Source organism: Diadema antillarum, unplaced genomic scaffold (assembly GCF_040938485.1).
Source record: "Diadema antillarum isolate AM-2024a unplaced genomic scaffold, OU_Dant_1.0 seq00000297_RagTag, whole genome shotgun sequence".
Lineage (NCBI taxonomy): Eukaryota > Metazoa > Echinodermata > Echinoidea > Diadematoida > Diadematidae > Diadema > Diadema antillarum.
In genome coordinates, this window is record NW_027271320.1 from 1,207,563 (window position 1) to 1,223,100 (window position 15,538).

General features: G+C 36.2%; 1 protein-coding gene across 1 annotated transcript in view; it reads right to left on the reverse strand.

Moving 5' to 3' along the window:
- LOC139730173 (angiopoietin-1 receptor-like) overlaps window positions 1-10,934 on the reverse strand; it is a 32,566-nt gene extending 21,632 nt beyond the window's left edge. Inside the window, exons 1-4 of the mRNA XM_071641069.1 lie at window positions 10,745-10,934; window positions 8,391-8,525; window positions 5,364-5,528; window positions 614-769 (exon numbers count right to left, since the gene is read on the reverse strand). Of these exons, the coding sequence (XP_071497170.1) occupies window positions 614-769; window positions 5,364-5,528; window positions 8,391-8,525; window positions 10,745-10,934 (646 nt within the window). The remainder of the gene's footprint in view (window positions 1-613; window positions 770-5,363; window positions 5,529-8,390; window positions 8,526-10,744) is intronic.
- Between the last annotated feature and the right edge of the window lie 4,604 nt (window positions 10,935-15,538).

Below are 15,538 nucleotides of genomic sequence, written 5' to 3' on the forward strand. Positions count from 1 at the left end.
GAGTGGTTCACAATTTCACAAATTAGCTTTTTTAGTGGACCTCTCAATTCTTTTTTTTTTCAACTGAAGCATACTTTGTATTTTTTTTTTGCCAGTATGCATTTTTATGTTTATCGGTATCATTTGTATTTTGCAAAGGCAAATGTTTATGTTTATGATGTAATTCCTGATTTATTTTGTGTTATGTCTTGTTGGAAAAAAGAAGAATGAAAGTAAATGAATTCAATCAATTGAAAAACATCATTGTACATTGCTGGTCCCCAGCTCTCTAGCCTACCCACCCTGATCCCCTCAGCCAAATCCATTACTCTAAGATCTCACTTTCTTGCTGTATATTAAATTGCTGAAGCTGAAACTTCAGAACAGCACCATTTTCAAGTTAACATCACTAAATAAGGCAAAGCAACAAAAAAAAATCGTCTGAATTACATTAAAACCAGGACAAATGAAAGTCGAATACTCACTTTTTTTTTTTGCATTACCCACATGTTTATAGTTTAACGAATGTCTAATAATAGGACTTGAATATCTTTCAACAAATTGTGCTCGTCTGATCTTGTTCTCGTTTAAACTCTATCATAATCCTAAGATTTTCGATAGTGTATCTATATACCTTGGCAGTTCAGCTGGTTTCCGAAGACACCATAGCGGATTGCACAGATTCCGGATGAGCATTGCCCGGTAATCTTGTCACACGGTTCGTCGTCCATGCAGTAACATTTGTCGATACATTCTGGTCCGTAGTAGCCAACATCACATATATCTGGGACTGTGAAAAGCAGAAATTCTTACACTTCAAGCAAGAGCAAGGACTCATCAAACCAAGCAAAGTGAAACTGAGGAACAACATGTAGGATAGTATTCGGCAATTTGACAACACGCCATGATTACAGTACCAAGTTCAATTTCATGTATTGACCATAATGTCAATGTATATCAAAATTGAAAGTTGCAAGGCGATGCCCACTAGCTAGAGATTCGCTTTTAAACAGCTCAACACTGCGTACATCAGGCATATTAAGCCTCATGAGAAATGTCGAACTCTCTAATAGGCCTCATCTGCCCAGAGTGTTGATCTTAAGGACCTTATTAACTAGTGTTGAGCTCGTGGGCTGTATGTCTCGTGGGCTGTATGACTAGTGGGTTGTGTGACTCGTGGGTCGTATGACGTGATGGGTATCGAGCTAGTGTGACGCACATCTGAATACCCCCCCCCCCCCCCACACACACACACACATTACATAGATGTAATGAGGAAATAAGTCTTACTCTGGCAGTTGGTCCCGGACCAGCCTGGCTGACACGTATCGCCTGTCGTGGACGATAAACATGCCCCCGAGTAAATGTTGCACCCATTAATGCAATGACACGTCAGTCGACAATCTGGACCGAAAGTGCCCCATTCACAGTCTAGACATCAAAAGTAAACAAATCATCAACAACCGTTACAGCTTGTAGGAATGATTACAACATTTTACTGCATAAAGTAGAATGTGATAAGCAGCGTGCGGACAAAATGGAAATCGTAAGAGAGAGAGAGAAAGGAACAACTTAAACATTTAAGTATAGAAGAATCAAATAACTTTGTGATAGAAGCTATCTCGTTTCCAGCAAGTATGCAATGAGGATAGATATGAACAAAACAATGGAATATGATTATATGAAAAACAGCTGGTCATTGCGTCCGCTGTGTGGGTCACGTGATAATACTAGTCCATATACCTTTATTACACATTAATACGGATATATCTGATCATTATGCCATTTATATGTGTTCATCCTTACAGTTAAAGACTAAAATACCTCAGAATTATGAAAGAATGCGTAAGTTTACACCTCAGAATATAGCCCGTTTTCAAGAATCTTTGATGGAAATTGAATGTAGCTTTTGAAATCTTTATAAATAAGATTGTTACTTTGTTAGATACACATATTCGATTAGTTAAAAAGAATTTGGGTAGTTATAAACGTGATCCAAGATTGCCATGGGTGTCAAAGTCATTATTACGTTCAATTAATCGTAAAACTATAATTTGTATTTTGTAAGTAAGGCTAAAAAAAACACAGCAATCCCGTGATAAGTATACTACATATAAAAATACTCTCACTATGGTATTGCGTAAAGAAAAAAAAATTATTATATGAGAAAATTAGATTTGTTTAAAAATTATATGCGTAATACTTGGAAATTGATAAATGAAACATTAGATAAGCATAAGGAAAGAAATGTTATTTCTAAAATTAGGAATGATGGATTTGAAATAAAAGATTTATGTATGATAGCAGAAATATTTAATTCACATTTTTCAACTGTTGGTCGGAATCTCTGTGCAAATATTCCGTTGTCTACTAAAGAATTTTATGATTATCTAGACGTAGGTAATCAAAATTCAATCTTTTTTCCCCCTGTAGCAGTATATGAGATTTTAGATATTGTTCATAATTTACCTTCTAAAAGAAGTTCTGGTTATGATGATATTGATAATATACTGTTAACAAATATAGTACCTTATATTGTTGATCCTTTGTTTCATATTCTTAATTTATCAATATCACAAGGGCAGGTACCAGATGTTATGAAAATATCAAAAATATTAAAAAGGGTAATAGGGAAGAATTGAATAATTACAGACCTATTTCACTTTTGCCTAATATATCTAAAATATTAGAAAAGATAATATATTCTCAATTTGGATTTCGCAAGAAACATAGCACAGCACAGCACATGCAATATTATCTCTCACTGAAAAAGTATCTCGAGCAATTGATAAGTTTCAACATACTGCAGGAATCTTCCTGGACCTCTCCAAGGCCTTCGACACGATTAACCACGACATTCTTCTTTATAAACTTAATCATTATGATATACGTGGGAAGGCCTTGGAGTGGTTCAGAAGCTATTTGAAAGACAGAAAACAATTTGTTTGTATAACAATGAAAAATCTTCTTTGCGCTCAGTTGATTGTGGAGTTCCACAAGGAAGTATACTAGGGCCGTTACTTTTTATTATCTACATCAATGATTTTCCAAAATCTTCAAATGTTCTTTCTTTTATATTATTTGCAGACGATTCTAATCTTTTCTTTTCTCATTCAAATCCTCATACATTAGTTGATGTCATGAATATAGAATTGAACAAGATAATGCAATGGTTAAGACCAAATAGATTATCGCTTAATTTGCAGAAAACAAATGTGATGTTGTTTAGTAATACCCTTGATAAATTGCCACATGATATAATTTTTGAAAATGAAGTGATAAAACAGGTCTATTCTGTTAGATTTCTTGGTGTAACTGTAGACAGTAAGCTTTCTTGGAAACAGCATATAGATTGTATATGCCGCACTATTTCCAGTAACATAGGTGTAATTTATAAAGTAAAGTTTTGTTTTTCTGTTAAAAAGTTGTTAATATTATATTCAACGTTAATTTGACCTTATATAACGTATGGAATTATAGTATGGGGAAATACACATTCAACTTATTTGGATAGATTATTTTTGTTACAAAAAAAGCACTTCGAATAATATGTAACACCTCCAAATATTCCCATACTGACGGATTATTTGTGGAGAATAAGGTTTTGAAAGTAAGGGATTTGTATTATTATTACCTTGGTCAATTTATGTACAGTTTGTATAATAATTCACTTCCTGTAGTTTTTGAAAATATGTTTAATAAGAATAAAAATATTCATAAATACCCCACTCGTCAAACAGATGAATATCATTTGCCCCTTACCCGAACTTTATTTACAAAATCCACGTTTATCTACAGTGGCCCAAAATTTTGGAATTCCCTTGAGAAAAGTATAAAACATTCCATTAATTTGAAATCATTCTCTAGTAATTTAAAGAAATATATGATTAGCTCATATGTACCCAATGATTAGTTTGACTGTTTGGAATTGTTGTTCTTTTTTCTTCACCCTGCATCGAGAATGCTGACCATGCCCTTCGTTCTCTCTATATACTGCCCCTCTCCCCCTCCCTCCCTCTCTTTCCCTACTCTCTTCTGTGTGTGCACAATGTATGTGGATGCATACATGTGTGTGTACGTGCGTGTGTGTGCGTATATGTGTATGTGTGTACGTGTGTGTGCTTGTGTGTTTGTCTATGTGTATGCCTATGTGTATGTCTATGTCTATGTGTATGTGTATGTGTATGTGTATGTGTATACATGTGAAAGCGTATAGTTCATGTAACCATCCGATTCGATTGGATGAAAACTGTATACTTTCAATGATTAGCTTGTACGGTACATGTATCGTTGTATTGTGTTATAAAGTCATGATAATTAATGTATTGTAGTAATGTAACGTAAGTGAGGGGAATTCAATCTACAAGTTCGCTTTTTAGCAGCCCCTCAATTTCCATTTCCATGAAGTTCTTTTAAGAACCAATATGTATTATTATGTTCCAATATATGTAATCATGTCAAAGTGTATTACCTGTGTTTGATTGGAAATGAAAATAAAAAAAAAAAAACATGCATGTGAACATGCATGTGTGAAATAAATAGAATCCTTGAAGCATACCCATGGCTAATTTTTCAACTTCATTAATGATATATGCCACCTTAAAAAGACTTCCTCGAAGCTTCTATTTTGTTATAAACATCAGACTGAAATCCATGTCTGTTTTACCAAAGTCGAATTCCGTTATTAAAAGCATTAAGATAAGTGTTGGAAATTATACCTTGATACCGTACTGTATAATTGTCTCTAGCTATCGTCTCCCATTATTCCAGTTAATCCTTACGATTACAACTGTAAACACACACACACTATTGACATACGGTATATGAAATAACCTGCTTATTGTGGAGATTTGTCCTCCCCGAGCATGTACAGTATGTCCAAAAAAAGAAGAAGATACAAATAAATTTTTGCATTGATAGCACCCAATATGATTAAACTGTCTAAATGCTACTTCATGGTCTTAAAATATAACATCTTAGCTCTATTTTGCAGAAAACGCCATTCAATTTGGTTTAGCGGTCACAGAAAAATGCGGAATGTTATAAAGCATGTCATGAGTCTTATTCTTCCAAGTTTAGCACTTTGATACTTTTGTGTGTGAATACAATAAATAGAACTTGGAGGGAAGAGATTCTTGACATCCTCTACAAAATTCCTCGTTTCTCTTTGACCGCTGAAGCAAATGGAATGGGGTTTTCTGTAAAATGTGGGAAATGAGTTATAGTTTCATATTCTGAATTTTTATTTGGATTGATGCATTATCCTTTAAAGATATCATTGCGGAGGATCCCGTTGTATTTTTTTCTTTTTTGGGGGGGGGGGTGGGGGTGGGGGGGGGGGGTGGGTTAATACGGTATTTTGGTTCAATTGATTATTGTCTTACCGGATGAGCATTTGTGTCCCCGAACTCCTGTCTCGCACGAACAGCCATACGGATCGGGCAGACAAAACAAATACTTACGACACGAGTGGGCACGGTCGGACTCCGTGTACGAACATCGATATTCACAATCGAACCCAAATCGATTGCCACCATCCTCCCTGCAAACTTGATAAAATAATGATAATAATAATAATAATAATAATAACAATAATAATAATTATATTAATAATAATACAATGCAATTTCCCGTCATGTTTCAGAAACCAAATGAATTTGTGGTTCAATACTGAATCTGTTCTTACAATTTTCTATTATTTCTCCATAGTACATTATTTTATACGTTGGAACCAAACGCTCATTTGGCCATACTTTGTTTTATTTTGTCTTGTATTTTTTTTTTTTTATTCTATAGTTGGGAAAAGTCCCAATTTCAATTGCTGGCCCTTAGATTGGTTAGACATTTTTAACTGATGAGCTCTTGTGTTTCTGGATTACATCGGCATTTCATCTAAACGTCCTCCAATATAAGATGCACAATAACATTCAGAAGTGGCAATTCAACTCTCAAGTGAATAATCTCTACCAGCTCACTTTCTGCAATCTTTCTACCTCGAAACTTCCTCTATGAATGTTATAGTAATCTTTGTTTATGACGTTATTTGTGTAAGTCAATTTTCGTATATTGAGTCTCGATTTGTAGTGCAATTCCATCTATCTTATTTTTCCTCTTCCCCACTGAACATACCGAATATACATGTACAAAAATTACAAGATGACCTTAACCTGCCCCATTCTGGAACCTGGTGGTCTGTATGTTTTGTCTATGTGGATTTCAGAATTCAGTATGGAACAGGTTAATATAGCATGAGGGGGAAACCATGAGTCCATATCAGGCGCGCCGGAAGCAGTTTTGGATTGGGGGCAAATATTGGAGGGGGCTCACGATAGACCATACATATGTTACACAATATACACATACACATACACACACACACACACACACACACACACACACACACACACACACACATAATATATATATATATGTGTGTGTGTACAATGGCGTACCGTGGGTCGAGACATGGGGGGGGCACCTTGTGGAAGAGTAATTTTGAGGGTGTGTATGCTTGTGCTTGTGTGCGTGCGCTGTCAGTCTGCAAACTTAATGGGACTACAATACATTACGGAATGTGATACATTCAACAACGCAGTCATTAGGCGTTTTCACATCAGCCCGATGTTTCGAAATAGCGCGCTATTTTCTGACTTGGGAAGTTAAAAAATATCTCGAGCTTGGATTTTTATCGGGCTGATGTGAAAAACGCCTATTGAGCAACATTGTAAGTTTTCCTTACATGGATTATGGAATGACGATGTGAAACGACAAGCACTGTCAGCAACATCAGGAGAATTGTATAACAATAAAATGCGAGCGAGCGGAGCGAGCGAGCTTGAAAATTTTGACATTTTACAGTCCCAAAACTGCCGTTTGCTTTCGCTTTGGAAATTAAGGGGGGCGCACCGGGCGCAACTGCTGGCATTTATTGGCAGCAACATTAATGGAGAATGGCATAACAGTTCAATGCGAGCGAGCGAAGCGAGCGAGCTTGAAAATTTTGACATTCTACAGTCCCAAAACTGCCGTTTGTAGCTATGTTTTTCACTTTGGAAATTAAGGGGGAGGCGCACCGGGCTCAACTGCTGGCAATTACTGGCAGCAACGTTAGGAGAATGGCATAACGATTAAATGTGAGCGAGCAAAGCGAGCGAGCTTGAAAATGTTGACATTTTAAAATCCCCAAACTGCCGTTTGTAGTAAAATGAGTTGTAGTTGTAGTTAGAATTACTAGTTTTAGCTAATAAATTTCCCTATTTGTATTTTATTCATATGAAGAGTTTGTTTGCAAAAACCGATAAGTCCGTATATGCTAAATGGAGATATTTGCGATTGAAGGTCAAGAAAAATAAAGAGAATGGAGATAAGAAAATTTTTGCTTCTTTTGACCATAACTTCAAAAATGTACTTTTATATGTAGTGACCAATATATCATTTAAAAGCTAGTATTTTGTACTTTATGGCAGAGACCGTACTTCAAAATCTTCAAAAATGGACTTATCGTTTTTTGCGAACAAATTTTTCATATATATATATATATTATCTATTTTTATCTATCTGTTAATTTTTTGGGGGCGCTTTTTTTTTTGGGGGGGGGGGGCAAAAAAAAGATCATGGACATTCAGTACAGAAAGAAACATAAAAACAGACCACACATGCAAAAACAAAATCACAGCAGCCTTGTATAACTGCACTAGGCCAAGAGACTGCCATTGAGGAAACGGGACAGCAATGAACAAGGAAATCGCAAGATCGAATGTTTATCTTCCCCTCCCCAGGCATACACCATGTACACAGCAAGCTATCCTTGTCAGCGTGTTTGTATTAATCGTTTCTCTTTCAAATTAAAATGTTCTCCTAATAAATTTGTGTTTGCTCTTCCTTTGTCTCCATACTGTGTGACAGAAGTGCCGTTCAAGCTCTACTTCTTTGCTGAATAAGTCGGGGGGTTTATTATTATTATTACTATTATTATCATCAAGTAATCTAGCGTGACCCCAGTGACTGATGAAATGAAACGAATGAATGATTGGAGTTGTTTGCACTGTGTTTCTCTATAAAGCAGCAGGCGTGATTAGCTGGCTAGTATAAACACAGTATAGAAATTTGACCTTGATTTTTAAGAAACGAAGTATACATTCAATAGCCTCACTGGGAAAAATCTGCAAGGAGACAATTTTACGAAAAGGCGTGGGTGTATTTCTTTATAGAGGAAGCCAAATCTTATGTGAGATTCACAATTTACAGCCACACTTTTCCCTTTAGTTAATTCATTTTTTTTTCTTGCCAGAATGCGATGACTTTGTCAGACTTACATTGTGATATCAACCACTGCGAGAGTTCAACAAAGAGATCGACGCGAAGTGGAACTTCGGTGATTTGGGGTGGAGATTTAATTAATTTGAACTCACTGTTCAGGCAGTTTGGCCCCCGAAAATTATTTGGGCAAATGCACCTCCCAGTTTGGGCATTGCAGATGCCTCCGTTGTAGCATTTATCGCAGATTCCTTCGCAAGCAGGTGGGCCCCATTTGGCAGCGGAACAATCTAAGAGATACAGAAACATACATACAGAGAGGAAGAAAACAGACAGACAGACAGACAATTAATACGACCATACATATATATAGAGAAATATCATAATAGACAGACAGACAGACAGACAATAACGGAATCGGACTCATGGGGGAGGCAAACGAAAGACAGCAAGTAAATTTTGGGCTACAAACAATAAAACGAACCGAAGACAACAAGACAACCACAGTAAATATTAAGATGGAAAATACACTTATGTGTGAGCCGAGGCATTTGGCATTGTGTCTACAGTATGCATGTTATAGTGGTAGAAAAGGATAACAGGATATAAATGCTATATCAGTCACACACGGCCGGATTTCGAAAAGGGTCCATAAGGAATTAAAACTGTATATCGAGCCGTACAGACCCGCATTGACCCGTATCGTTACCCGTGTCAATTCCTGATGGACTCCGGGGGCTACGATACGGCGGTGAAAAAAGTTGGTCATGTTCAAAAGTTTCTCACTGATTTCAATTCCGTATTGGTATCGGAAATGACCCGGTTCGAACCGCATTGACTCGCATCGACCTGCCGCAACCGGCAGCGTAAAACTGTATGGACCCTTGCCGTATACCGCATTGCCTTCAGGCAACGGATGATGACAAGGTTTACTTCCGGGACGGTACGGGTCGAAACGGGTTGACACGGGTCGATAGGGGTCGAAAAGGATTCAGCTAAGGATTTAAAGTGGATTTTTATACGGTTCATTTCAGGTCAATACTGGTCTCGACGGCTCGAACCGGGTATAAATTTTCCGGAATCTGTTCTCTCACAGTCGCTTTGATATAGCTGGTACGTTCTCGCACGACGGATAATCATTATGTATTATGGAAAAGGCGAATTGTAGCAAGAATTCTCTTTAGAGGAATCCCGGTGCTACAGTAGGTTATATCAAAGATTAGAATCATAAAAGTACAACAGTGAATATTTTATCAAAATCAGAAAAAATGGGAAATTATGAAAAAATAAAGTGTCGCGAATTTCTGCAGAACAATTGTCATTCATTTCATTGGAAATGAATAATGCAAATGGTTAGCTGATGATATTATCACTTCCCAATTTTCCATCTTATTATGTACGGGAAAAAAAAAACGACGAATACTTAAGGTTTTTGTTATCGAAGTGTAAAACATGGTCCTATCTCTGTTTGAAGAACTTAAGAATAACGATCAGTTGAATATATCAGGATTTGAGACTTTTGTGTAATTGCGTTTTGAGAAAATTACAGCATCACTACTGAAAATCTAGTGAAACATCAGAATGTCTTACCACCCTTATTTTTCATTCGATTTTGATCAAATTTTCATTATCCTTTTTATTAGACCACCTCAACTGCGCTGGATATCACCTATAAAGATGCAATTCCACAAAGTCTAAGTTGTGTTAGATAACAAAATACATTAAGTCAAACTGAGTAGTGATTTCAAATCTTTTACCAGTGAACTTCACATTATCTCTTTTTTAGAGAGATATATCATGTTGTAACCATCCACATACGCAAATTAGATGCAGAAATTCAGTACATCTTTCAAGAAAATACGTTGCAGTTGTGGAATTGAACTCGTTTTCTCGACCATAAACATTGTTTTCGTTTCACAAAGCACGTACGTGCTATGTGACTGTTGAGAACGATTTGAAAAGAAAACACCTAACGCAAATCGATTGTTTTTGTTAACGTTCGACAAGCTGATTTACTTGTAAACCATAATGATTATTCCGCAACACATCGAATCTCAATTGATGGACTGAATCTTGTGGGTACAGTTAACGTTTAGCTGTAGGACCAGAGTTTGGGGGTGTGTGTTTGCGTGTTTTCACTTTATTTTTATTGCATAGTATCCTAATATTTCTAATTACCCTGAAGAAGTTTATGTCATCCGTGGAATATTACGATAACGATTTCACGATTGATATACTTTTGAATGCCGATGACGATTCTTTCCATTTTCAAATCATCGACTTCATGTACTACATTTTTGAAATAAGGGATTTTAAAAAAAATGAAAAGAAAACAAAAAACCCAAACTAAACAAAACAAGAAACCCAAAATCGGGGGAAAATGTATTTTACATTAGGTATACCAAGTGCGGGATAACGAATCTTATTTCATTTTTGGAATTACGAACCTTCGGAATACCAAACTGTAACCAAGTTACTATAACGAGCGTGCATAGGTTACATCACCTACCTCGCACAATTAGCCTATACAGGGCACCTCTTCCTTCGTGGCGCGTGCCGTTATAATAGATTTCGTAAATCCCAGCGTCAGATGACTTAATGGAGTCGTTGAAACGGTACACCTCGCTACCTTCCATTGGTGGTCCGCCGTTCTTCCTCCAAAATATACGAGAATCTTCCAGAGGAGTGGTGACTGCCATCTCAATAGCAACTCCCGTGTCGCCAACATTGACCGTTCGCGTTACCAACTCGTCCGCGGACATGAAATACGCTTTTTGAGAGGAATCGCGAGAAGCGAATGAAAGTATTGTTGTTGACGTTGCATGCTATCAAGAGGAAATCGTGTTTGTCTGTGTGTGTGCGTTTCTTCGAGGGGCACTTTTATATCAAAACCATATTATGCTTACCAGATGTTATACCAGTATATGAAAATAACTAGTTATGATAACAGGACTATTTGCCTTGATATTACACAGACAAAGATGAGGAGGTCGGCGGTTTACCGACATGAACTTTTTATATTCATTACCAATTGCGTGTTCTGTGTACGCCTACCAGGTAGCAGTAAAGGAACCCCGACATTGTAAAGAATGTATAACGAACTTCATTTCATGTTCGGACAAAAAAACCTTCGGAATAATGAACATTCATCTTTTAAATGAAAAAAAAATATAATGAAATTTAGGAAAAGGTTATTAAATATAAGTTATTGATAAACATGTATTTACTTTTTCTTCAATTCTCTATTTATAATAATATTGTATGTCGATTTATGTAAAATTTGTATTTTGTTTCTTTCTACATGCTTTGCTTACTACACTGACACTCTTGAAAAGAAAACAAATAAAGTGAAATATATGACTTGACATGAAATGAAATAAAATGAAACGAAATGGAATGAAAAAATGGAATGAAATGAAATGAAAATTGATTTCGGAGGAGGTATCGTGGAGTACCATTTCATAGGACATAATTCACTTGTAATGTACATATCATACAACAATCATAAGGCGCAAGCAGACAAAAAAGAAATAATACCATCTTCTCTTTGGAAAAATGTGGAAACGGTGGTGCCTCCGCGTCGACAGAAAAATGCTCCAAAACCGTCCTCGGTCCAGTCACTGGAGTCCAGGAATTCCACCAGGTAGGACGGATTGTCCGAGTTCCGGTGGAACCTGCCCGGTGGAGAGTCGCGCGCTGTCTCGCTGGGAATAGGCGCCGTTCTACCAGTTTCAAACGGGATACCATCTTCGCCCTTGTTGGGGTAACACTGGAAGATTGAAGTGTCACTTGTAGACTGTACGTCATAAAAATTTATCCCGAGTATGGTTAAATGGACGTCTTCTGTAACAACAACAATAAAAAATCAAGCTGGTAGAGGAAAAACAGTTAAATTCGTGATTGCGTGTTGGGAAGCATGTGACAAAAACTCAAGGCTCATCAAGAGAAAACTTTATATTTGGTTTTAGGGACAAGGTATTTTCCCCTCTCACTCTCTCCATTTTTTCTTTCAGCTTCTTGCGTTTTGAAACTGTGTTTACCTACTATGAAGGTTGTTTCAATCTCCTTCGAAAAGTATATGCTTGTATGTGCACTATAATATAGACCACTTATATTGCATGATTATATATGTGTGCAAGTCTCTTTCCCCATTGTGCTAACACAATGTATAATTATTTCCCCGCCCTGACACTCCCTTCCAAACATATTTATACAGGTAGGTTTTCTGGGCTGCCACGTGTTCAAGCAAGAGCTCATTTTTGCAGTCCTTCAGCATAAAATTTGGTAAAATTTGGCTAGATTTAGTAAAACAATAACATAAGTTTTTTTGACGGAATATATGAAGAGTTTGTTTGCAAAAACCGATAAGTCCAGTTTTGAAGATTTTGAAGTACGGCATCTGTCATAAAGTACAAAATAATACCTTTTAAATGATATATTGGTCACTACATATAAAGGTAGCCATATATTAATTAATTATGTTATACCTTTGGAACCTACATCATACAAGCTTTGCTTTTTAGTAGGTTCCTCATTACACGTCACTTATTTATGAAATGTAGAATACGGAACATGAATGAATGTGTATAATATTATATATATATATATATATATATATATATATATATGTTCAGAATGATAAATCAAACAAGCACACAAACAAAAAGAAAATACACGCCATTCCTCCAGAACTAATACGAGGAGTGAGTCGGATATAAGCAGTAGGACCAATTGTTATTATATCATCGTAACATGGGATGTGTTATGATAATGTCATATAAGATGAGCTACCGATCTACCCGTCTCACAAGCCCCTGATTTAGGAAGAAACACATTCTTTTTTTTTCTTGAAATTGATTCGAAAAGGGGAAATCCCTCCAATCAAATAATGCGTGTTCTGCGTTAACTTATACCTCTACGGCTGTGGAAATCTTTACGCGGAAGTCTGATAACCCAACCTAGTTTAGAAAAAAAAAAGGTACGTTGTAATGATAAAAATGTATCTGTATCAAGGATACCTAATTCATAGAGATAATCCGTCTGTTCTGGTTCTGTGCACTTTTCCTTTTCTTTTCTGTTTTCTTGTAAAAGCTTTTCAGCAGGAAACATGGACCACTTTAGTGTGTACTCTATAATTTATACAGTGCGTATCAAAAAGGTAATCCAACTTTGGAGGCTTATTATTTCATAATTGTCAGCTATGGAGTACGCAGTGTCAATTGTAAGAGAATGGGAAGGGAACCCTTCTTCTTTCCATTGATACCTAATTAATTTGACAGTTGTCACGCATGGCTAAGCACTTGTCCTTAAAAGACAACAATGCCAACTACTATTATACAACTAACATTTGTGCTCTCCACAGCTGACAATCATGAGATGGGAGCCCCCCAAAGTTGGATTACCTTTTTTTTTCTTTCTTTCTTTCGCTTTTTTTTTTTGATACGCACTGTATATGCCAAAGTCTCAGATCAAATACAAGAAGTCAAGGTTATCAACTTCATCGACGTTTTTTTTTTCTGTTTGGCAAACAAAACAAAAAAAACGCCATGATTTTCGCAGTCATCATACAGTGCAAGTCATGTGAGGAGATATCCTCGAAAATCAGTAATCATGAACCACATGCCTGATGTACAGGGAGGCATTTTGTAAAAATACGTTATCCATCCGCCGTGCTTTGACTTGTGCGAATAATGGGCACCATGGGTGGTGAGCATGCATGAATGAATGTACATAGTAAGTCTTGTGCATAATGGGATACAGCATGTTTTTCATGAGATCGTGAGGTTTATGATACACACACCCCCTCCTTTATCTGTTAAAGATTAATAACGGCCTTCTTTTGTTGAAATTAATGGGGAAAAAAGAAATGTCAGCTATCAGTGGAAATTTTCCAAACCACTTATAGAACCTGGGATACAGTGTTTTCCTTCTCCCGCTTAAAGGAGAAAATCCAGTCCAAGTATAAGTTAGTCTGATAAGATAGAGTGAAATATTTTTAGTTCAAAGACAAAATTGATTGAAATCGGATGAAAAATAAGGAAGTTATGACATTTTGAATTTGTGCTAATACTGCGGAAACAGTTTTGAAACGGTCAATAAAATGAATATGCAAATGGCCAAGTGAACATGTCATCCCTTCACAACTTGCCATGTAGTTTGTATAAAAAAAGTTCTAAAATTCCCAGTCTTTCATTCAGACGCAATTATGCCCGAGGCTCAAATCCTGATATATCTAATCACTATTCTGAAGTTATTTAACCAGGAATAACATCATGTTTCACGCTTCAATGACAGAAACATTGAATTTTCGTTATTTTTTGTACACGATCAAAGAGAAATTGTGAGTTTATGACATGGTCAGCTCACTCATTTTCATGGTCATATCCACTGCTCAAGAACTGTTTTGTAGAAATTAGCAAAACTTCCAAATTTTACAACTTCCCTATTTTTCATCCGATTTCACTCATTTTTTTTTTTTTTTTTTTTGTTGAACTCGTAAACTTACTTTTTTATAGATGTACTTATTGGACTGGACCGGTGAGTTTCCCCTTTGATGTATCTTCGGCATTTTATTGCAATCAGTTAAAATCGCATCTTTATTCATGTACTCATATACTCACGACATAATCAAAAGATATCACAGGCATAGCCCCAGCATATTCTTGCCCCTCATAGTTTCCTAACATTCGAATTGAATTTAGTCAAAATGCTACACTGTTAAACATCGGTGTTAGATTTAACACCACGGGTGTTAAATCTAACACCGATCAAACTTCAATAAAGGACCACACCCACAGGTGTTAAAAATGCACGGTGATGGTGTTGAAAAGTGTTCACCTGACACTTCGTGGTGTTAATTTGACACTGTACCTGGTGTTATTTTGACACTGTACTGGTGTTAATTCAAAAATGACACCACATGGTGTTGATGTGATATTTGTTGGTGTTAATATCAATGGTTTAACACCCGTCCAGCTTCAATAACAGACCACACCAGCTGGTGTTACTTTGGTGTAAATTTATTTTCACATTTTTTCAAAAATCGAGTATTTTAATGTAAAATTCTTGATCGTCTTGTTTAAATTAAAAATCAACAAGAAGTGCAGTTACTAAGAAACTCTTCAAAAAACAGTTTAAAATTTGGAAATGACACCCGTTGGTGTTAATTTAACACCATAAATGAGCACCGAAAATTTAACACCAGCTCGGTGTTCACTATTTAACACCGGACTTTTTGCAGTGTATATTCTATTTCTGGAAAAGCGAAATAAAGATTACTCACTCATCTTTATAAAATTCATTC